At 42.4% G+C, this 19500-nt stretch overlaps 1 protein-coding gene across 1 annotated transcript in view; it reads right to left on the reverse strand.

The window, feature by feature from the left end:
- Positions 1-19500, reverse strand: part of SLC7A14 (solute carrier family 7 member 14) — a 47979-nt gene that overhangs the window by 15056 nt on the left and 13423 nt on the right. The window contains exons 2-5 of the mRNA XM_034989890.1: positions 14070-14306; positions 12178-12395; positions 3486-3632; positions 718-926 (exon numbers count right to left, since the gene is read on the reverse strand). Of these exons, the coding sequence (XP_034845781.1) occupies positions 718-926; positions 3486-3632; positions 12178-12395; positions 14070-14306 (811 nt within the window). The remainder of the gene's footprint in view (positions 1-717; positions 927-3485; positions 3633-12177; positions 12396-14069; positions 14307-19500) is intronic.

The following is a 19500-nucleotide window of genomic DNA, read 5'->3' on the forward strand; positions in this document are numbered from 1 at the left end:
ATTGACCGCTTTATGGCCAATGTAGGGGGCTCAAAGTCCATACATTGGTGTGGTTAAAAATCTGGTCTTGGGAGTCAGACAGTCATGAGTACAAATCCTGGGCCCCCACTTAGCAGCTGGGGGGTTGGGGCAAATTTTCTCACCTGAGTATACTCATCTACTATATTCATCTGCAGAACAGGGTTATTGTGACAACTAACTGGGATACTGTATACAAAGCACTCAGGATACACAAATGTTCAATAAATGGTAGCCATTGTTGCTACTGTTATTAGGCTCTGTTCAGATGGTCTTATCCTCCCTGCAATGGTAGCTTTGAATGTTTTCAGCTTCAGAGGGACTGTGGAGAGATGGGCAGTACCAGGCCTCAACATGAGGGCAGGCCTAAGATGTTCCTGGGATGGGTCTTTCCTTCTGGAAGCCACCCAGCATGACAGTTGGACACCCACAATCTTTAGAAAGGAACACACAGTGCTGAACAGGACGGGTGGGGGCAGTTAGGGGAACATATCAGTTTGTGCTAGACTGGGGGACCTAGAGTCAAACTGAGGGACTATTTCAGGGCTTACATTACTTTCACTCAAACTCTTTGTCAGGATATATGACAAGTTCCATTGTCTATGTGACATACACTCACATCAAAATTATAGTCAGGCTGACATTCTCCCTGGGCAGGCATGGCAGAATAGAATACATTTCATGGAGCATAGCCCTTACCTGAAAAGGAGCCCATCACCAGCCATGGCATAAATGACCCTTGGCATTGGGAAGAGGGAGCCCAGCAAGCTGACCGTCAGTCCTGCAACCGACCCAATGGCCACTATGAATTTTGCAGCATAGAACCCATGAGCCACAAACATCTCCATGAGCGGGGATTCTGTGTCAATGGCATTGTATGGCACCATCAGAGTTAAGATCATGCTCACCTGTTAAAACAAGAGAAAACATGGCTGGAGGTAGAGAGGACGGTCAGCATGGACGGATGTCCCACAGGAGAGCAAAGAAGCCTGGATGTTGAATTTGCCACTTCCTGGCATGTGCCCTTAATTTAGACCTCTCATTTGGGCTCCAGAGCTCTTGGTCTCAGTATTTTCTCTTCTCGTTAGAATTTAGTGGACTTGGCCAGATGATCCTAAATATCTCTCTCTGGCCCTTTCATAGCTGAGGAATAAGTATGCAGGTATTTAAGCACAACAACAGCAGAACTACATTGACAGTTCAATGAAAGGCAGATACTATCAGGTAGAAGGAACGACAGCCGAAGACACTGGAGCCAGGGCCTAGCAGTGACCATGGGCACCCTGCCCACATGAGCCAGACTCTCATTTCTTTTATACTTTCAGGGTCTTATACACTCTTAACTATATGTTCCTTTTCACCCTGAAGACCAGAGATAGAAACTCTGAAGATAAGTGATCAGAGGGCCATAGCCAGTTAACAGATGGGACCCAAGGAAGGACTCATATTTCCATTTCTTCTCTGTAGCTCAGTGCCAGGAGCCAGGCAGACCAACAAACAAATTATGGCATCAGGATGGAACCCAGTTCTACTCTGGGGTTGTAAGACTATTGTGGCTTTGCTTAGCCAGGAATCACGTGGCTCCCAGGACCTACCTTCCTTCGTATGTCATAAATCTGCCATAACATCCCTTCCTCATGGCCCTGGGCAATGAAGCCACTGGTCATAAGGCCAGGCTTCCCCTGGCCTGCAGAGGCCAATGCTGGCATCAAGAAGGGAGTTCAGAGCCTGAAAGGGAGAGGGTGGTGCACTTCTAGACCACTCCTTCACATATTCGTCAGGAGCCAAAATCCTCCTACGAAGCCATGGGCTGCTAGGGAAGACAAGAGGATGGACCACCACAGGCCAGCAATTTGGCTCTTCTGATCATGGAATGGCAGCCTGCTGACCAGCACAACACCAAACAACCCCGGAGGCATGGGTAAGGGTCATGTGTTCTATAAGAGAATCTTTCCCAGCAACTTCACCCCTTGCAACATCCCCTTTCGGGGTAGGCTGGAGGAGAATGGGATTGATTCCTACAGCAATTTGCATTGAGTCTACTGCTCAAGTTAGGTCAGGATGGGCAAAAAGTTGATAGATGCATAGAAGTACTCTGCAGTCTATAAAGTGCTGTTCTAAGGAAGGAATTGTGATTATTAACTTCATTGTGTGTGCTGCAGGGGTTGGCCCCTGAAGGAGGGGGAGGTATGTAAGGGAGGAATAGAGGGGAAACGCAGAGCAGGGTGTCTCTCCTGCTCCCCTGACACCACCCCTACTCCCTGAACACCCTGTCTGCAGGGATAACCAGGGTATGGATAAGATGAAACTGCTTGCCTGTGTGTGCATAGGGGAAGGTGATAATTGACCTACTTCTAAAACAATTTCGAGGAGCAGCTGAATTCCTATGAACCACATCCAAGGCTGCTCTTGTGTTTCCCTTTGGTGTCCAGGACACTCTTATTTTGCAGCTTGCCTTAATGATCAAGCCAGCCACTGATCTGGCTTCCTTAGTTGCTAAATATGTTTTTGTTTTGTTTTAGTTTTTGGGAAGGAGGTTCTTTTCCTATGCTATGCAGCCAGGGTGGCAGGGCTGATAGGGCATGTCTCCAGCTGCTGGCTCTTTCCTATTTGTGGTAACTGAAGTGAGTGGGACTCTCAGGGCCTGGGGCATTTGTGTAACAACATACCTACTGACTTGTTACCTGGTTCTCTCCATTGCCAGGGGCTGGGTTGGGGCAGTGGTGGCGGCGGGGGGGGGGGGGGCATGTTGGCTGTGAGTGAACTATTTCTGTGATAGAAATTCTGGGATGGGACCTGAGAAATGACACATCGTAAGTGTGAAGATCATCTCAGGGAGGTGATCCTGAGCAGACAAGCCTGAAGGCTTCCTTCTGAGGATTCCCTTCAGTAGGAAAACCTTAAAAAGATGCTTGGACTGGTATAAAAAGAGGGAGCAACAACAGAAAGAAATTTCCCCTGAGATTTAAGGGGAAGAGTGTCTCTAGAGGATGATGTACTCTCTTTCCCCACTCTGGGAGAGCCTTGCCTCTCGCTGCCGGGAAGCTCCCAGAAGACAGAAGAGCATTGAGGAGGGTGCACAGAGGTCCACAATGCCTCTGCTTGCACACCCACCCGTTACTGCCAGCCTATGATCTGAGCTCCTTGGACAGCAGCCCACTCCCTGTACACCATCCCCTGGGCAGCAGTGGACACCCAGAGTCTGTGTGTGGGGAGGAACGGGGATGGAGACTCGGAGGCCAAGGCTGAAGGCAGTGAGGGGTGCTCCCATCTCCAGTTTGAAGTCCTGATTTTCTTCTTGTCGTGGGTGGGTGGGATAGAGGGTGCATGGACACATGCATACAGACACCAAGATAGCACAAGGAAGGGACCACTTCCTGACAGAAGGTAACCCAGTACCGGAGCTACATTTTATGGCCAAATACGAAAAGACCATCAGGACGGTCCTGAAAGGATGTAGTACTTACAGATACATATGCTGTCAGGCAGATGACCAGGGAGGCGGTGATAGCATAAGGGATGGACGTGTTTGGATTCTTGGCTTCCTCTCCAGTGGTGGCAATGATGTCAAAGCCAATGAAAGCATAGAAACACGTGGCTGCTCCTTGTAGCACCTGGTGGGACAATGGCATTTCTCAGACTCAGAGTGTCCGAGCAGCACCAGGGCCTAACATGTGGTACCCACAACTGCCCAGTGCCTGGCGACATTCCTGAGCAGCAGAGGGAGGAACATGGCGGAACTTGTGCTCAATGTTTGGTTCTGATCTCCAGTACTTTCTAGCTGTGTGACGCTGGGCAATTCCCACATGTGTAAAATGGAGATAAGGAGAATTTCGGCCAAATGAAAACTGGGTTGTTCAACACATTCAAATCATTTTTGGAAATAAGTGGGGTTATAAGCAAATCAATAAGTTGGCTATCTCTATGTCTTGGGGGAACTCATTAACATTTCTGTGCTTCATTTTCATTCAATGGTTCTCATCCACAACCAGGGGCTGTCTGACCTCCCTTAGGGGTTGTTTGGAAATCTGAGGAGCTACTTGTGATGGTCACGGAGACATGGGGCATGCGCTTTCAGCATTTAGTGTACAGGGCTCAAATACTTCTGCACAAAAAGTTGTCCTGCCCAAATTACCGTTAGTACCCCTAATAGATCATCTCTGTGGTAACTTCTAGATCTGAAACGATATAAAAGATGTTCAGATCTTCAGAACTCCCAATTTCACGTCAGTGAAGTCCTTCATTTCAGGGAATGGAGGTTCACAGGTTTGGAAACATGCTTGTTTTCAGTTGTCTATTATCCTCTTGTCTTTCATGGGAAGACAGGTAGAGACAGTTGGATTTTTCTGCTCCTTTGGAGGCTTGAGTGACCTCGTTGGGCTACAAGGCAGGAGAAGATGTGTGGTACAAGGCAGTGTAGGGCTGTGGAGGTGGTATCCAGTGACACCTGCTGGATGTCTGTCGGACAGGAGCTTCTATGGCTCCAAGAGTGGTTGGGACGTGATAAGTCAAGATGTCAGTGAGAATCTTCCCTTGCGGAGTGCGTTACTTTCTTCCAAAGAATCCACTGAAGTTTCCCCACCTTAGCATTTCAGTGTCAGCTGAAAGTAAAAAGTGTGCCTCTTCGAATGCTTGGGGAATGTCCTTTTAGGAGAGGGTGAGAGAACTTTTTCTAGACTTGTATGTAGAGGGTGAGGGGCCTTGGCAGTATGCAAGCTCTAGCCAGGGGTCCAGGAATGAGCTCCATTGTAGAATGGACCATTTTCCCTCTTTTCTCCACATACAGCTTATACATGATGAAATTCAATACATGTACCAAGCAGATAACCTGTGCTCAAATTTTCACTCCTAAACTTTCCCACTAGTTTCTCAATAAGTAAAAGACAAAATACTAAGTACTGGAATGTATGAGGTACATTAAAAACTGAAGATCTCACACCTCAAATCAAGTTTTGCTCACTTGTAAGATGACTTGGTCATTTCTACAGTCTCTCCCATTAAGATTCTAAAGTTTCAGTTCCCTAAGGGAGCTCATCCTGGGGTCCATTTAACTCAGGGGGTCTATGAATTTTGCTGGGAAGAGATTACATCTTTATCTTTCCTAACCTCTGACTGAACATTAGCATTTCTTTTAATAACGAATGCAAGTAATGAACAGTGCCTGTGACTCTGTCACCAATAGCGATCAGATATTTTTTCCATAATAGATTGTTGCAGAGTTGTTGAAATATCACTTGTGCTTGTTGCTACTTCCAAATTACAATAGTTATTAGACATAGATATCAATATTTAAAACACTATTAAAGAAACACATTATTATTGTATCACAATTTAAAAATATTTTATAACTATATTTTAATATATTTGATTTCTTTTGAATTCCTATGTAATTAGGTTATTCATTTATAAACACGATTCTTAGAAGGGCTTCAGAGTCTTCACCAGACTGCCAAGGAGCACATAGCACAAAACAATAGAAGAACTCCTGGTCTATTTTAATAACTCAGGGAGAAAGAACTTCTCAAACAAGCAGTTGTTGGAGGGCTACTTTCTGGGAGGGGCGTTAACTCCCAATTTCACTTCAGTGAAGTCCTTTCATTTCAGGGAATGGAAAATATTTGGGCCTCCAGTCAAGGAGAGAAAACAGATCTCACTTCATTGTGCATGGAGGTTCACAGGTTTGGAAACGTGCTTGTTTTCAGTTGCCTAGAACATGTTTTTGGTCTTTAAGGGTGAATAGATGCTGGGATTGCAGACTCCCTAAACTTCCCCCATTAAGGAAAGCCTTGCTTTAAGACAGCTTCCAGAAAACAGGTTCTGCTTTCTCTTCCTATAACATCCTTCTTCCCTTACACATACACGCACATGCATGCACACACAACTCCTGTGAATCATACGGATCTGTTACGACAATCAGTCTGATGATGTATCACTCCCAGTTAGGGTGTCCCAGGAAGACAGTGTTATGCCTGTTTGGTGTGGTGAGTTCTGGATGGAAAGTTCATAGATATAGCCAACCCTCACTGCTGAGGAAGGGGGGAGGGGTGGAAGTGTCTTAAATAAGAACTTTGGGGCACATCTACACTAGAACAAGATGAGAGGTCTGTAAGTCACGCTGTGTGAGGAATCACTGGGGACCAAGGATGTGTAACTTGAAGAAAAGAAGACTCAGCGGAAGACATGGAAGACACCTTCCACAATTTTGATGTACTGACCATGAAGCAGTTGGAGGAGAAGTATACTGTGAGCTCCAGAGGGAATGGCAAAGCCATACATAGGGCAGGGGTAAGAGGGGCAAGCATTGGATTTGATTGGGAGAGCAGATTCTGTAGACTGTCAAACTTAGGGTGGTTTTGTCACATACAGGCTTGGTGACCTAGAACAAGTTCCTAACCTCTTGGAAACTCATTTTCTTAAATGGAGATGAAAATAATATTTAATTCATAGTGTGATTACAAGGATTAAATGAGATAATATAGTGAACTGCAGTCATAGACTACAGTAGGTGCTTAATATATATTAGCTCTTACCAGTGGTATTTTTTATTACTATTTTAAGTTTTCTAGAACAGATGAAACCCAAAGGCATACACAAGTTCCTCCTCCTCCTTGTTTCTTTTTTTAGAACTAGACACAGATTTTATTACCTGCTCCCTTCTGCCAGGCACTGTGCTTTGTGATATGGATACAGTCATGAGCAAAAGTATTCTGAGCTTAACCCCCTGGGGCTTGGAGTCTAAAGGACATTGCAAGATCCAAAATACAACCTTGACTGTAGTAATAAACTGAACAAGATTAATAGGTGTCTGTATTATTTGTAAGGCACAAATGCTACTATTTTCCAAACAACTTAAAAAATAGATGGCAATTACTGATAATTATGTGATATCAAAATATTGACTATGGTCAAGTTGGGAATAGAGACAAAAAGTTTGCAAAGAGAATGTCTGTTAACCTGAATTTGCTATGTAGAACTAGAAAGCCATTATGGTTGAAGGACGACTGGACAGATCAAAGGTAGGACATTTAGAGTTTCCACTGCATTAGGTAGGAAACAGAATTTAACTCAGATGGTTTAAATGAAATGATTTCAGTGAAGCCCACTAGCTAAATCCAACAGGGAGCAACCAGCGAGGGGCTTTCTGCATAGAACAGAGAGTGGATAATGGATCTGGGGGGTAGGGGCAAATAAAAAAACCTCAGCATACCTGCCAAGATCAAACAGATCCTGATCTAACAAGATATAGATCAAATAAACAGATTATCGAAGAGAAGATAATAAAATTAGCAAATAAGGTCACCTTTTTACTTAAGTTAGTTTGAATGAGTTTTTCTTCCTTGCAAGCAAGGATTGATGAGGGACCTGATTGATGAACACAAAAGAGCCAGGAAATGAACCTGTGTATGCATGTGTCTCTGCCCTAATGACCACTAAAACTACTTTCCACTTTGCTCTATCCAGACCTCAGATTTGGCCACAGGGATTTGTGATTAGGATTCCCTTCCATGTATGAAAGAATGTGTATGTACTTAGGAGTGAGCATTGGTAAATGAAATCGGTGGGTGAAGTGTGTGTATATGTGTGTCTCTAGGTTCATTGGTACTTTATCATAACTTTAAAAATTGACTTTTTAATTTGATGACATAAGCAGAAATGGTTTCGCAAAGTAATCCTGGGGTAGCTGCTCATGTGGGTGATCCAGATCAGCCCATCCCTCTATAGAGCTTTAGTGGGGAAGCAGCACGTGCCTCAGTTGCTGGAGGGCTGGCTGCAGCTTATTTAGTTGTCAAAAGCAAGGTCATGAGTGGCATGCTATTCAGAGTGTGGAGTCCCTAAAAGGTGGCCCCCTATGTGTTATTGGTATTCGTGAGGCAGCTCTCCGTATTCTTCCTTGGCCAGTCTGCCAGATGCCTAGGAGCTAATTAGGCAACTTTATATAATTCACTCCCAAGGTAACAAGACAAAACTCCAAATTTAATAGCATTTTCTACCACCCTCATGCTCCACAGCTATTAGCAGCCTGTCCACAGTGACAGTAGAATGTGCTAATAGGTTCCAGCAAATGAATTAAAATATAGAGAAGATGAAAAACAACTTTCCCTTTGTTTGGAGGCAGTCAGCATTCCCCACAAATCCTTGTTATGGACCATTTTCCTGGGAGCTATTTGTGCAGGTAGAGTATCTTATTTGGTTAAAGAAAAACCATAAGATAGCATCAGGAACAAATAACATACAGGGAATACACATCCAACAATGTTTAGGGGCCGAGGAACTGTAGAGGGAAGCAGGGGTTCAGCTGAAGGCCAGCAGTTACTTGATCTAGAGAAAAATATTTGTTGTTCTTAAGCTCTTCAAGACCAAAGAAGCATTTGACCCAGAACCTGTAAGTGAGTAAACCATTCCTTAAGCTATTTTCTTTGGAACAATGTGGTTGGAGCAGGGAAAGAGTAAGTTTATGAAGGGTCCATGGCCAGAGGACAGATTGTTCATTATTAACCCCTTCAAAGTACTTGAGAATTGTGTTTCAAGTCATGTAATGGTATCCTTATAAACCATCTCCTACACAATGATCTTTTCCATCCCATCCTACCTGAAGTGGATTAGAACTCTGAACTAGGCCCCTTGTCAGGGGTAGGGATCAGGTTTTCCCTAAGGAGAAGACCATACAGCTGCCAAGTAGGCAAATCACTTTTGTTGACAATTGTTAGGTAAGAGAGTAGGGAGTGTGTTTATTAACTTGGTGGATGACATGTTCATGAGAGGGTGTCAGACCTTAAAAATTAGGATCCATATTCAAAGTGGCCTTGCTAGGGGTGCCTGGGTGGCTCAGTTGGTAGAGCATGAAACTCTTGATCTTGGGATCATGAGTTCAAGCCCCATGTTGGGCATAGAGCTTACTTAAAAATCAAACCAAACCAAACCAAACCAAACCAAACCAAACCAAAAACAAAGAGGTTCTTTTGGACTGGAAAAGTGACCAGAAAACAAAGTTGGGAAAGAACAGGTCCAGGCCAGTTTGCTAGGGAGGATATGTACTATGCAGAAACCCAAGGCCAGGCAGATAGGAAAGAGGATGAATCAGCACCATCCTCAAACTGGGCTGTCCTTTGTGCTCAGCTGATGCTTTTAGTCACAGCCACTAGAACACATATTTGAATTTCCTACAGGGATAATGAATTTGCAGTGAAAAATGCAAAATCCCAGCCAAAGCTTTCTGGCGGCCAGTGACAAACCTACTCAAGACATAGGGTTGGGTTGGAGTGAGGTTGGGTTGGTGAGGCCAAAGGTGCAAAAAGAGACATTTGGTCCCATATGTCCAAAACCAGGTCGGGGTGGGGTAGTGGAGTAAATAAGGACTTTGACTCAACCAGGACTAGGATTGAATTTCAGCTCTATTACAATCTAGATCTGTAACTTTAAATTTTCTCAACTTAAGATATTTTGATGTAGATGTAGAGATCAGGCCTGTTGTGAAGATTACATGAAAAGTGCATATGAAAGAGTGTGTCACAAAGAAAATGGTAAGTTAAGAATGGAATCCTTCCTTTCTTTTTTTTATGCCTGACTTCTGATCTTCTTTTCTTGCTACAAAAGCTAGTGAGAACTTGGGTGTATAAATGGGAACCCCTGAGGCTGGCTTGATTAGTTCCTTCCTCCATGGGGTGGATTTCTGACTATCTCGAAAAGGGATATGAGGCCCTTGAGTGGGAAGAGGAGACCCCCAGAGAGAATAAAGACCCCAGAACAAAGACAGAAGGACAGGTTCAAAGATTGGTTTATCTTCTTCAGCATGGGCAAAGGGTATTTGCACAGAAGAGATTAACTGCTTCCAGTCTTTACATGGGGCCTAGACTGTAATGTGTGCCATGTGGGTGAGCTCTTAGATTTTTGAAAATTAGACATGAACTGAGTAATTACAAAATGTTTTCAAATTGTTTTGCTATGATGTCTTAGTAAACAATGTACTTTGGCCTGGGCTGGTTTACAGGGCCATCTGAAGGTAAGAAAAGAGGCTAGACCATGTCCTAATGCTCCTCCTAGCCCTAAGACTCTTATGACTTTGTGAAAGCTTAAAGGAAATGAGAATGTAATATGTTAGATTAGTTATCTTATTACATTTTTAAGGAAAGCTCAGAAACAAGGGGCAATCATGCACAAGGTAGACCATGCAATAGAAAACGCTTTGGAGTCACATAGACCCGACTAGGAATTTCAGTCCTGGCACTGACCAGCTAAATGAATCCAGCCTCTCTGAGCCTTGGATTCTCCATCTGTTAAGTTGGGCACAGCCGCACCTGCTTTAAGGTTTTGTTATAAGAGTGAAATAATATTCGTCGATCACAATGCCAGGCACCTAACAGGCAGTCGATAAACTCTAACTCCTCCCTCCTGTAAGTATCACTATTGCTAACCACACAATGCGTACCAAAAAACCATCCAAGATGTTATTCTTTTTGGCAAACATTAGGTGCAATTAATTTTCCCAGTTGAAGAATGAGAAAATCTGAAAGCACAGAAGTTAGCTATTGGCCAAAGTCTTAACACTAAGTCCATGACCCCAAAATTTCTTAGACTGTGAAAAAAATGGTGAGAACGTTTTCGTGTGCTAGGATGAAAATGCAGTTGAATTCCGGAAAAACACTTCTTTCTTTGCCACTCTTGTAATTTGTTGTTTCTTTTATTTGATAGGGAAGGAACGATTTGTATTGTAAGAAAATGTCGACTTGGGGACCCAGAATGGGGTCAACAGTGTTTCTTTGTCTCTTCTGGTTTTGACCAGTTTCAGGATTTTTGCATTTCAAGGGGGATGGAGGAGGGATGAACTTTGCGGTACTGTGGAATTCTTACAGATAAGCAGAAGACTAGAAATCTTGGCTTAAATTGCTCTCTTGCTTATTTCTTTGCATTGAACAGTATGGCACGGCTCAGAATAGACGGGAGTTATTTTGAGTGTTCTCCAAGAGAGATTTCTGGTCCCTGGACATCTTGGAGGAAAACCAGTCTAAGCAAGAGCTTTTTACAAAAGCAAATCTGGTGGTGTCCCGGACTTGCTCTCTACCAGGGCTAGGCAGGCGTGCCTCCCTTGACCTCAGTTTCTTCACCTGCTAGATGAGGGGTAGAAGCAGGTGATTTCTAAGATCTCTTCCAGCTCAAAATTCTCTGATCTATGTTCTACTATTTTCAAGAAAGGAATAGGTAGTTGACTTTTACCAATGAATTCATCAAGTAGGTATTTTTCATCATACCAGAAAAAGGATCCAGGCATAATTTAGAATTCCTTGTCAGTATAAAGACTTTGCCCTCTGAGCTTCCCATTTTTTTTTTAGTGTAAACCTCACCACTCAGATCAGGGGGATGAGATCTGAAAATGTTCTTTTAGTCCAGCCTACTCTTTGGCCAACTCCCAGGTACCACACCAGGTGGACTTCGATGCCATGAACCATGCCACTAGAATGGGATTTATGGCCAGCCTTCACTGTGCCCTCTCAGCTGCACCTAGCCTCAGTGGGGCTCTCTACATTGGGTCAAACATTGGGATTAAATTTAAAAACTGTTGTTTCCCTAGTTTTATACCCAGGCAACACTCATCCCTTAACCTACCTACCCTCTCTTCTGACTCCTTTACTGCCTTGTCTGTTTAAGGTGATCTGTCTTTCTGAAAATACTCTAGAGGGATTCTCTAGGACCAAGCTCTTCAAATACAGGCTTTGGGGTCAGACAGTCCTGGCTTTGGGTCTTGACTCTGCCACTTAGAGTGTGCACTTAATAGGGAGTCCCCTGACCTCTCTGAGTGTGAGTTTTTCATCTGTAAGACCAGAATGTAAAATATCTTCGTTTCAAGGTTATTAGGTCACTTAAGTATTACATGCAGAGTACTTCGCATAGGATTAGGCATATTTCAGATGACCAAAACATCAAATCTATTATGGTTACTTGTATAAAATAGGGTCTCAATAAAAGTTTGTGAAACAAGTAAAAAAAATGATATAGGAACCTCTTTTTCAGAGCATTCCAATTAAATTCAGATAAAAAGTGATGAAAAAGATGCCATGAAGATTATGGGACAGAGCAGCATTTTTTGAAAGTATGTCTCACACTAGCCACAGGGTGGAAGGCAGAATGTGCAATAGCCTTACGAGGCTTTAGAGATGAACTCACCCCTGACCAGCCATGGGGCAAGAACTGGCCCTCGGCCCAGTATTTCCCATTGATGAAGAAGAGGCCTGCGATCATGATGAACACCCATACTGCCAGGTTCAGCACGTTGAGGATGTTGTTGAAGCCCACGGAATTCTTTACCCCCACCGCAACAATAATGGTGACGATGATGGCAATTACTAGAGCCAGAAGGTCAGGGTATGATTCTTCACCTTTCCCTAGAGGGCAAAGATATGAGTTAATATTGTCTAGAGGGAAAAAAGGGCCATGCAAACTCCTAGCATCCTGTCAGGCATTTGCACTCAGCTCTGGCAAGGGTGATCAGTTTGTCATGGAGGGAGGAGAAGCAAGTGTGTGCGGGCATGCGTGTCCACATGTGCGCTTGTGTGCAAGTGTGTGTATGTGTGTGCACGTGTGCCCACACTGTGGTCCACAGGTGTCTATTTGCAAATGGGAAGGTTTTGGTATATAGGTAAGAAGACCTGATATCCTGGACCCAAAATTGGGCGACATGACATGACAATGACAACACGGCCTATGGAACTGTGGCATAGAACACTTGAAGTCAGATCTGTCCTGAGACATTCTTGGTGTATATATGGGTTTAACATGTTATTTGAAAACTGGTTTATCTTCACTGTTGTTCACTTTATAGTCCATAAATTTTCCATTCCATTCCAGCAGTCTTTTCATTTTTAGAAAGTTTTAAAATGTGTATCTCTGAAAGCTATTGGCAGAAGGATGTTCTTTGCGTTTATGTGTATGTGGTTGCAGAGAAAAGAAGCAGTGAACACACCCCACCTGTTAATGCCTGTTCTGTTGGCCAGTGGACTCCTGCCCTCTATAGAGGGGAAAAGGCACTGCCTCAGCTGTCAGGCTCCTGAATTTCAGCTGCACTTTCGCCCATGATCAGCTGTGTGGCCTTGGGCAAATGCCTCAGGTCCCTGGACCTCATCTGTAAAGTGAAGGGTTTGCACTCCCCGATTTCGGAGGCCTTTTCGGACCTAAAATCTTTGTGAAATCAGTATACTGTGGAGATGTGGTCTTCGTACTTTTTAATCTTCTCGTGGTATCTGGATGCTCAGCAATTTTTATTAATTCTTCTGAGATAGGGACACCAAAGTCACATGAGTAGCACAAAGCCATGGCAGCTGTCCTTGGAAGTTCTGTCGCAAGACCCCCAAGCTTCCTCAACTATTGTGTGGCTGCCCATAAATATGAGAGGGTAAAGTCAGACATCAGGATGGAAAGCAGGAGCAAGCGATGGATGGAGCTCCTGGTATCTGTGACGCGAAGTTCTGATTATTTAGTACTTACCCAGTTATATTACCCCTCCTTGACTTCTGCTAGACTGGAATCCATTTTGTCCCTTTTAAAAGTATATTTTGTCATTTAAAAATTAACACGTGCTTATTTATGGAAATTTAAAAAAATCTGATGAAACCACTGGAGAAGTTCATAACAGTTATTTTTCCTGCATTGGTTTTATTTTTATATAGTTATAAACATGATGCATATACAATTTGTATCCTTTGTCACATGACATTACATCAAAAACATATTCCATGTTATTACAACAGTCTTCCCAATCATCCTTTTAAAGCTTTAAAGCTACATAATATGCTTCCACAATTTACGTAATCATTTGCTCCACTGTAGAATACTTAGGCTGCTTCTAATTTTTTTTTTTTATAAATAAGGCTGTGATGAATATTTTTTCATATAAAGCTTTTATGGAAATTAGGATGATTTCTTTAGGATAGATTCACAGGATAACTACTTTGCAAAAAAAAAAAGAGACATATTTAAGGCTTTTGATAACATTTTGTCAAATTGAATCCTGAAAGGGGAGCCCATTTATTTGTTGGGGTAAGAGGATATGGCAGTCTCACCCAGGCCATTGAGGGTTCCCACGCTGTCCACCATCCAGTGGCTGATGGTGTGGTTTGCTAAGGAGTCGAACATGCTGCTCAGAGCACTGGCACCAGCTGCAGTGCCAATCAGGTACTCCAGGATCAGGTTCCAGCCAATGAAAAACGCCACAAATTCCCCGACAGTGACGTAGCTGTAGGTGTAGGCTGACCCCGTGGTCTTGGGGACGCGGACTCCGAACTCTGCGTAGCAGACACCTGCATGGGACAAGCACACATGGGTGGTGGACTTCAGGAGAGGAACCTCTTCACTAAGATGTTTAACCGTCTTGGGTACAAAATACTGGGAATCTCTGCAATCTTAGAACAAACACATAAAATTTTATATATATGAGTAAATTCAAGGCCAATTCTAACGTCTTGCAATGTCAGTTCTGAAAAATTTTTAACCTGAATTCCTGCGAAGGCAATCAAAATGGATTCTAACAAACTATTGGAAACTGCTCTTTATTTAGAAAAATTCCTGTTTGTTGTGTATGTCTCTGTGATGTTCCTTAGGTGTCAGAGATCCTGAATGAACGTGGGCCTAGGTTATTATGAACCCCACACTTAATGGCTACATTACATTAACATTCTTCTCTTTCATTTTTACATATTGTGGATGGAGATCCTCATTTGAGAATGAGAGTTTAAGCGATCTGTGAAGATTTTGTACTATATATGGGAGGTGGGGTTGATAAAACATGCAAATGTAAATAAGTGACTAAGTTTTTAACAAGGAAATTTAATATGTGGAAAAGATAATTTAATGAACACTTATAGAGTGCCCGCTATGTGCTTGGCAGGGTGCTAAGTGCTGGGAATAAAAAAGGCAAGTGAGACATGACCCTGACCTCAAGGGGAGATATACCAAAAGATCAGTGTCCATCATAGGCTGCATAAACTCAATAATGCAGAGATATATAGGAACAGAGAAAACAGAGGGGAGAGACATGTGCATCAGCTGGTTTTGAGGTATATGGAGGAATTAACTGGGCAAAGAAGATGGAACATGAAGCAAAGACATGGTGAGTAGGCAGTCTGAAGTATTTGGGTGGAGGGAAGTGTGCATGAGGGGACTGGGGGCAGAGAGCCTGGAGAGGTAAGTAGAAGCCATGTATTTTCCAGAGTGGGTCAAAACCCACTTCCACAAGAATCATCTATTAAATCATAATTTCAGGGATGAGGACCAGGAATCTGCATTTTCACAAGCTCTCCACTTATAATTGAAAAACGCTAGTATATTCCCTCATTCTTTGATGGAATTATAGATCAAATTAGAAAGAGACTAGGAATACGCCAAACTTCTGGGAGTTGGGAGCATTTCCTATGTCATGCTGGGGACTCTGGGTGTGAGGCCAGTGGGTGGGGTGCCAAGTTGGATGACAAACATAGGACAGCTTGGAGGAAACACATCAGGAATGGGATGTAGGAAGGATTTCAAAGTAAACTTTTCCTTCAGTCACAATTTTAAGGGCCAACCCTAAGTTTCTTTCATCACAAATCAGGGAATAAAATCAATGCAAGGAAGCAAAAACAGTTGTCAGAAGCCAGGACACAATGAATGATTAAAGGTGATGCAATATCTCTTTTCCTACCCCTTAGTGCTGTCAGTTCTCAGTCCATCCATGTGGAAGGAGCACTGGACAAGTGGGGCTGTGCTCTTGTCTCAAATCTGCCTTGACCCTGTTCATTCCTTTATATTCAGTTTCCTTCTTTGTAAAATAAAGGAATTAGACAGGGATGCTCTTTTAAGGGTCTTCCTCTTCTGACACTCTAGGATTCTACCTGTTTCATTGAATTTTACGGATTTTGCTGTTAAATATATTGGGCATAGTTTCCTTTTCTTTTACATCAATTACTATATTGTTCTATATATGGAGACATTCTCAGGGCTAGCAAAGCCATCAGTCTCTGCACTGAATAACCTAGGCTACCGTTTATTTTGAGTTCTTATGTCGGCACCCCCTACCCCTTTGTAAAACAGTTTTCCACCTTCTTCCTGGAGGTCAGACTGTCAGTTGTTTTTTTTTTTTTTTTTTTGATGCTGATACAGCGGTGACTTTGAGCAGGCAGACCACCTGTGATGTTTAAATTGTTAGAGTGAATCTAAAATTAAGAGGAATTGTTCTTGAAGGAAGGGCTGGAGAATTTTTCCATGAGTAGAGTATAGAGTGTATAAGCACTGAGTATGAGGACCTGATAGTGTTTTCTTGAATGCTTGAAGGACTTTTGTGCTCTCATCTCCTGAAGAGAGTTGGGTTTGCAGATACACATTAAGCTGCCCTTTTAGTATGGTGTGAGGAAGGGATTAGGAGGCAATCCTAATTCTACTCTTTGGTGTAGGATCCACAGCTTTACCCAATAATTCTTATATCCTATGAGTTTCTTCTCTTCACCTTCTTTACTCCTAATAATGCACAAGTCTTGTAAATTGAAGTTTCTCTACCAATGCTTTTGAAATTGACATTAAATTTGATTGTAAATTTAATTTGGAGAGCCAGTATTATGAAGTTTGGGCAATCAGTGGTTCTCTCCTTAATATTTGATCTGCCAAATTAGATGTAAAAATACCCAATTCAGCATCAGAACCCACTTGCCAAGGGTAATTGGCAAATAGCCAAGTCTTCCTTAGGTCTTGTGAAGGAACAAGTGCATTGCTGTCCTGAGGCAGAGACAGAGGCTCTGAGCTGGGCACGGTGCAGGAGCATATGAAGTCAGTCATTTAGTTCCCAAGGTCCTGCTTGGATGCTGATAGCTGGAGTTTGGGAAGAATAGTGGGAAAATCAATTAGACACTAACCGGGTAAGACAATTTCTGCTCCTAGAGACCATTCTTTTGGACACTTTGTAAAGGATTTTATTTTTGCATCTTTCTGATTTATTTGCATGCAAGAATCCAGGCTTTTAGTGGGCACTAGAGAGTATCCACCCTGGCACTGAAGCTCAGTGGTGAAGAGTGATTTCAACCCCAAATGTCCTGAAAAAAACCAGAAAATGTTGTCAAGCACTCAACTTTTCAAATATCTGGTGTGTAAGAGAGACATATTCAAAGGTATCTTTCTAATTTCAATAAGAAATAAAAACCAGGGCGCCTGGGTGGCTCAGTTGGTTAAGCGACTGCCTTCGGCTCAGGTCATGATTCTGGAGTCCCAGGATCGAGTCCCGCATCGGGCTCCCTGCTCGGCAGGGAGCCTGCTTCTCCCTCTGACCCTCCCCCCCTCATGCTCTCTCTCTCGCTCATTCTCTCTCTCAAATAAATAAATAAAATCTTTAAAAAAAAAAAAGAAATAAAAACCAAAGAAAGGGAAACCATGGTTTTTATTCTAGGTCATGTAATAATTGAGTGTCTAAGGGCAAGTTACTTTCCTAACATGGGTAAAGGGAGGGGGCCAGATAGATAAACTTTAGGGTCCCTTCTAGTGCTATCATTCTTTGGTTTCACAGAATCAACTTTCAGTCATTTGAGTCAGTGGGGGCAGCCCTGGAGAAAATACTGCAAACCAGTAGTTCTCAGCAAAAGTGGTACTGCTGCCTAGGGGGAATTTCGGAAATCTGTGAGGGTGTCCATTGTTCTCATGAGGATTGTGGGCACCTGAAGCATTAAGTGGGTAGGAACCTGTGAGCTGTTAGACATTCTACAGTGTGGGACTGGCCCACAGAATGAGGCATTGTCCTGTGTGTTCCATAACTCCTATGGGTCAAAATGGACGTGTTTATAAAAACAGGTTTATAAATTATAAAAACCTGTTTATAATTTCTGATCCTGAATCTATCCCCATTTTATATATTAACACATTTTTTTCATGATTTCATATACATTGAATTTTCTAGGGCTGCAACAACTGGGTAAATTGAGGGACAGTTGTAATTTGTTTTGTTTGGAATTTACCAAGATTTGACCATTATTTTGGAAAACCATATCATCAAGAGCAACATGACTCATGGTCTCTGAACATCAAACAGCACACCTGTGTGAGTTTGCATTTATAGTGATTCTGTAAATGACAGCAGACTTCTGAGGACTTCATTACCTCTCTTATTGTTCTTATGCCCCGGCTTCCACACATTGAAATATTATTTTTACTAGAAGTGACTTTTCTTTTTATCTTCCATACTCAGGGCATATTGACTTTTAAAAAATTAAGTGTGTAGCTCTGGAAGACAGTAGAGGTTTCCTCAAAAAGTTAAAAATAGAACTACCCTATGATCCAGCAATTGCACTGCTAGGTATTTACTCAAAGAATGCAAGAATACTAATTCAAAGGGATACATGCAACCTAATGTTTATAGCAGCATTATCTACAATAGCCACATTGTGGAAACAGTCCAAGAGTCCACTGACTGATGAATGGACAAGGAAGAATATTTCTCAGTCATAAAAAAGAATGAAATCTTACCTTTTGCAATGACATAGATGGAGCTAGAGAGTATGATGCTAAGCAAAATAAGTCAGTTAGAGAAAGACAAATACCATATGATTTCACTCACATGTGGAATTCAAGAAACAAAACAAATCAGCAAAGGGAAAAAAAAAAGAGAGGCAAACCAAGAAACAGACTCTTTTCTATAGAAAATAAACTGAGGGTTAGCAGAGGGGAGTTGGATGGAGGGTTGGGTTAAATAGGTGATGGGTATTAAGGAGTACACTTGCTGTGATGAGCACTGGGTGTTTTATGGAAGTGTTGAATTACTATGTTGTATACGTGAAACTAATATTACACTGTATGTTTTTTTTTTTTTAAGGATTTTATTTATTTATTTGACAGAGAGAGAGAGAGAGAATGAACAAGCTGGGGGAGAGGCAGGCAAGTGGGAGAGGGAGAAGCAGACTCCCTGCTGAGCAGGGAGCCTGATGTGGGCCTCGATCCCAGGACCCCAGGATCATGACCTGAGCCTAAGGCAGATGCTTAACTGACTGAGCCACCCAGGTGCCCCTACACTGTATGTTAACTAACTGGAATTTAAATAAAAACTTAAAAAAATAAAATATAATTTTAATAACTACAAAAAAAAGAAAATTAACTGTGTAGGAAGATAGCATTATCTCTAGTTTGCATTTTAGGGTAGCAAAGGAAGAATTTCAAAGTATTTATTACCTAAAGTTGATTCGGTGTACTAGGGTGGAGAATCACTATTCTAAATGAGAGAAAAATTTATAAATGTTCTCTATTCAAGTTAGTAATGCATTAAAAAATTTCTTCCCCTGGGGTTATCGTTCTACTCATATTTGCCTTATGCTATTATCAAAGTGATTCTGCATTCCTTGGCTAACCATCAAGTGACTGGAGAGGGAGAGATATATTGATTCCAAAAGTATAACTGCATAGCTGGAGAAAATCAATATGAAGTGCAATGTTGGGGTACAGATGGCCATCATGAGTGACTGCCTGCTGCAGACCATCGGGTGGAAG

The sequence above is a fragment of the Mirounga leonina genome, unplaced genomic scaffold (genome assembly GCF_011800145.1).
Source record: "Mirounga leonina isolate KUSES-001 unplaced genomic scaffold, KU_Mleo_1.0 Mir_115, whole genome shotgun sequence".
Lineage (NCBI taxonomy): Eukaryota > Metazoa > Chordata > Mammalia > Carnivora > Phocidae > Mirounga > Mirounga leonina.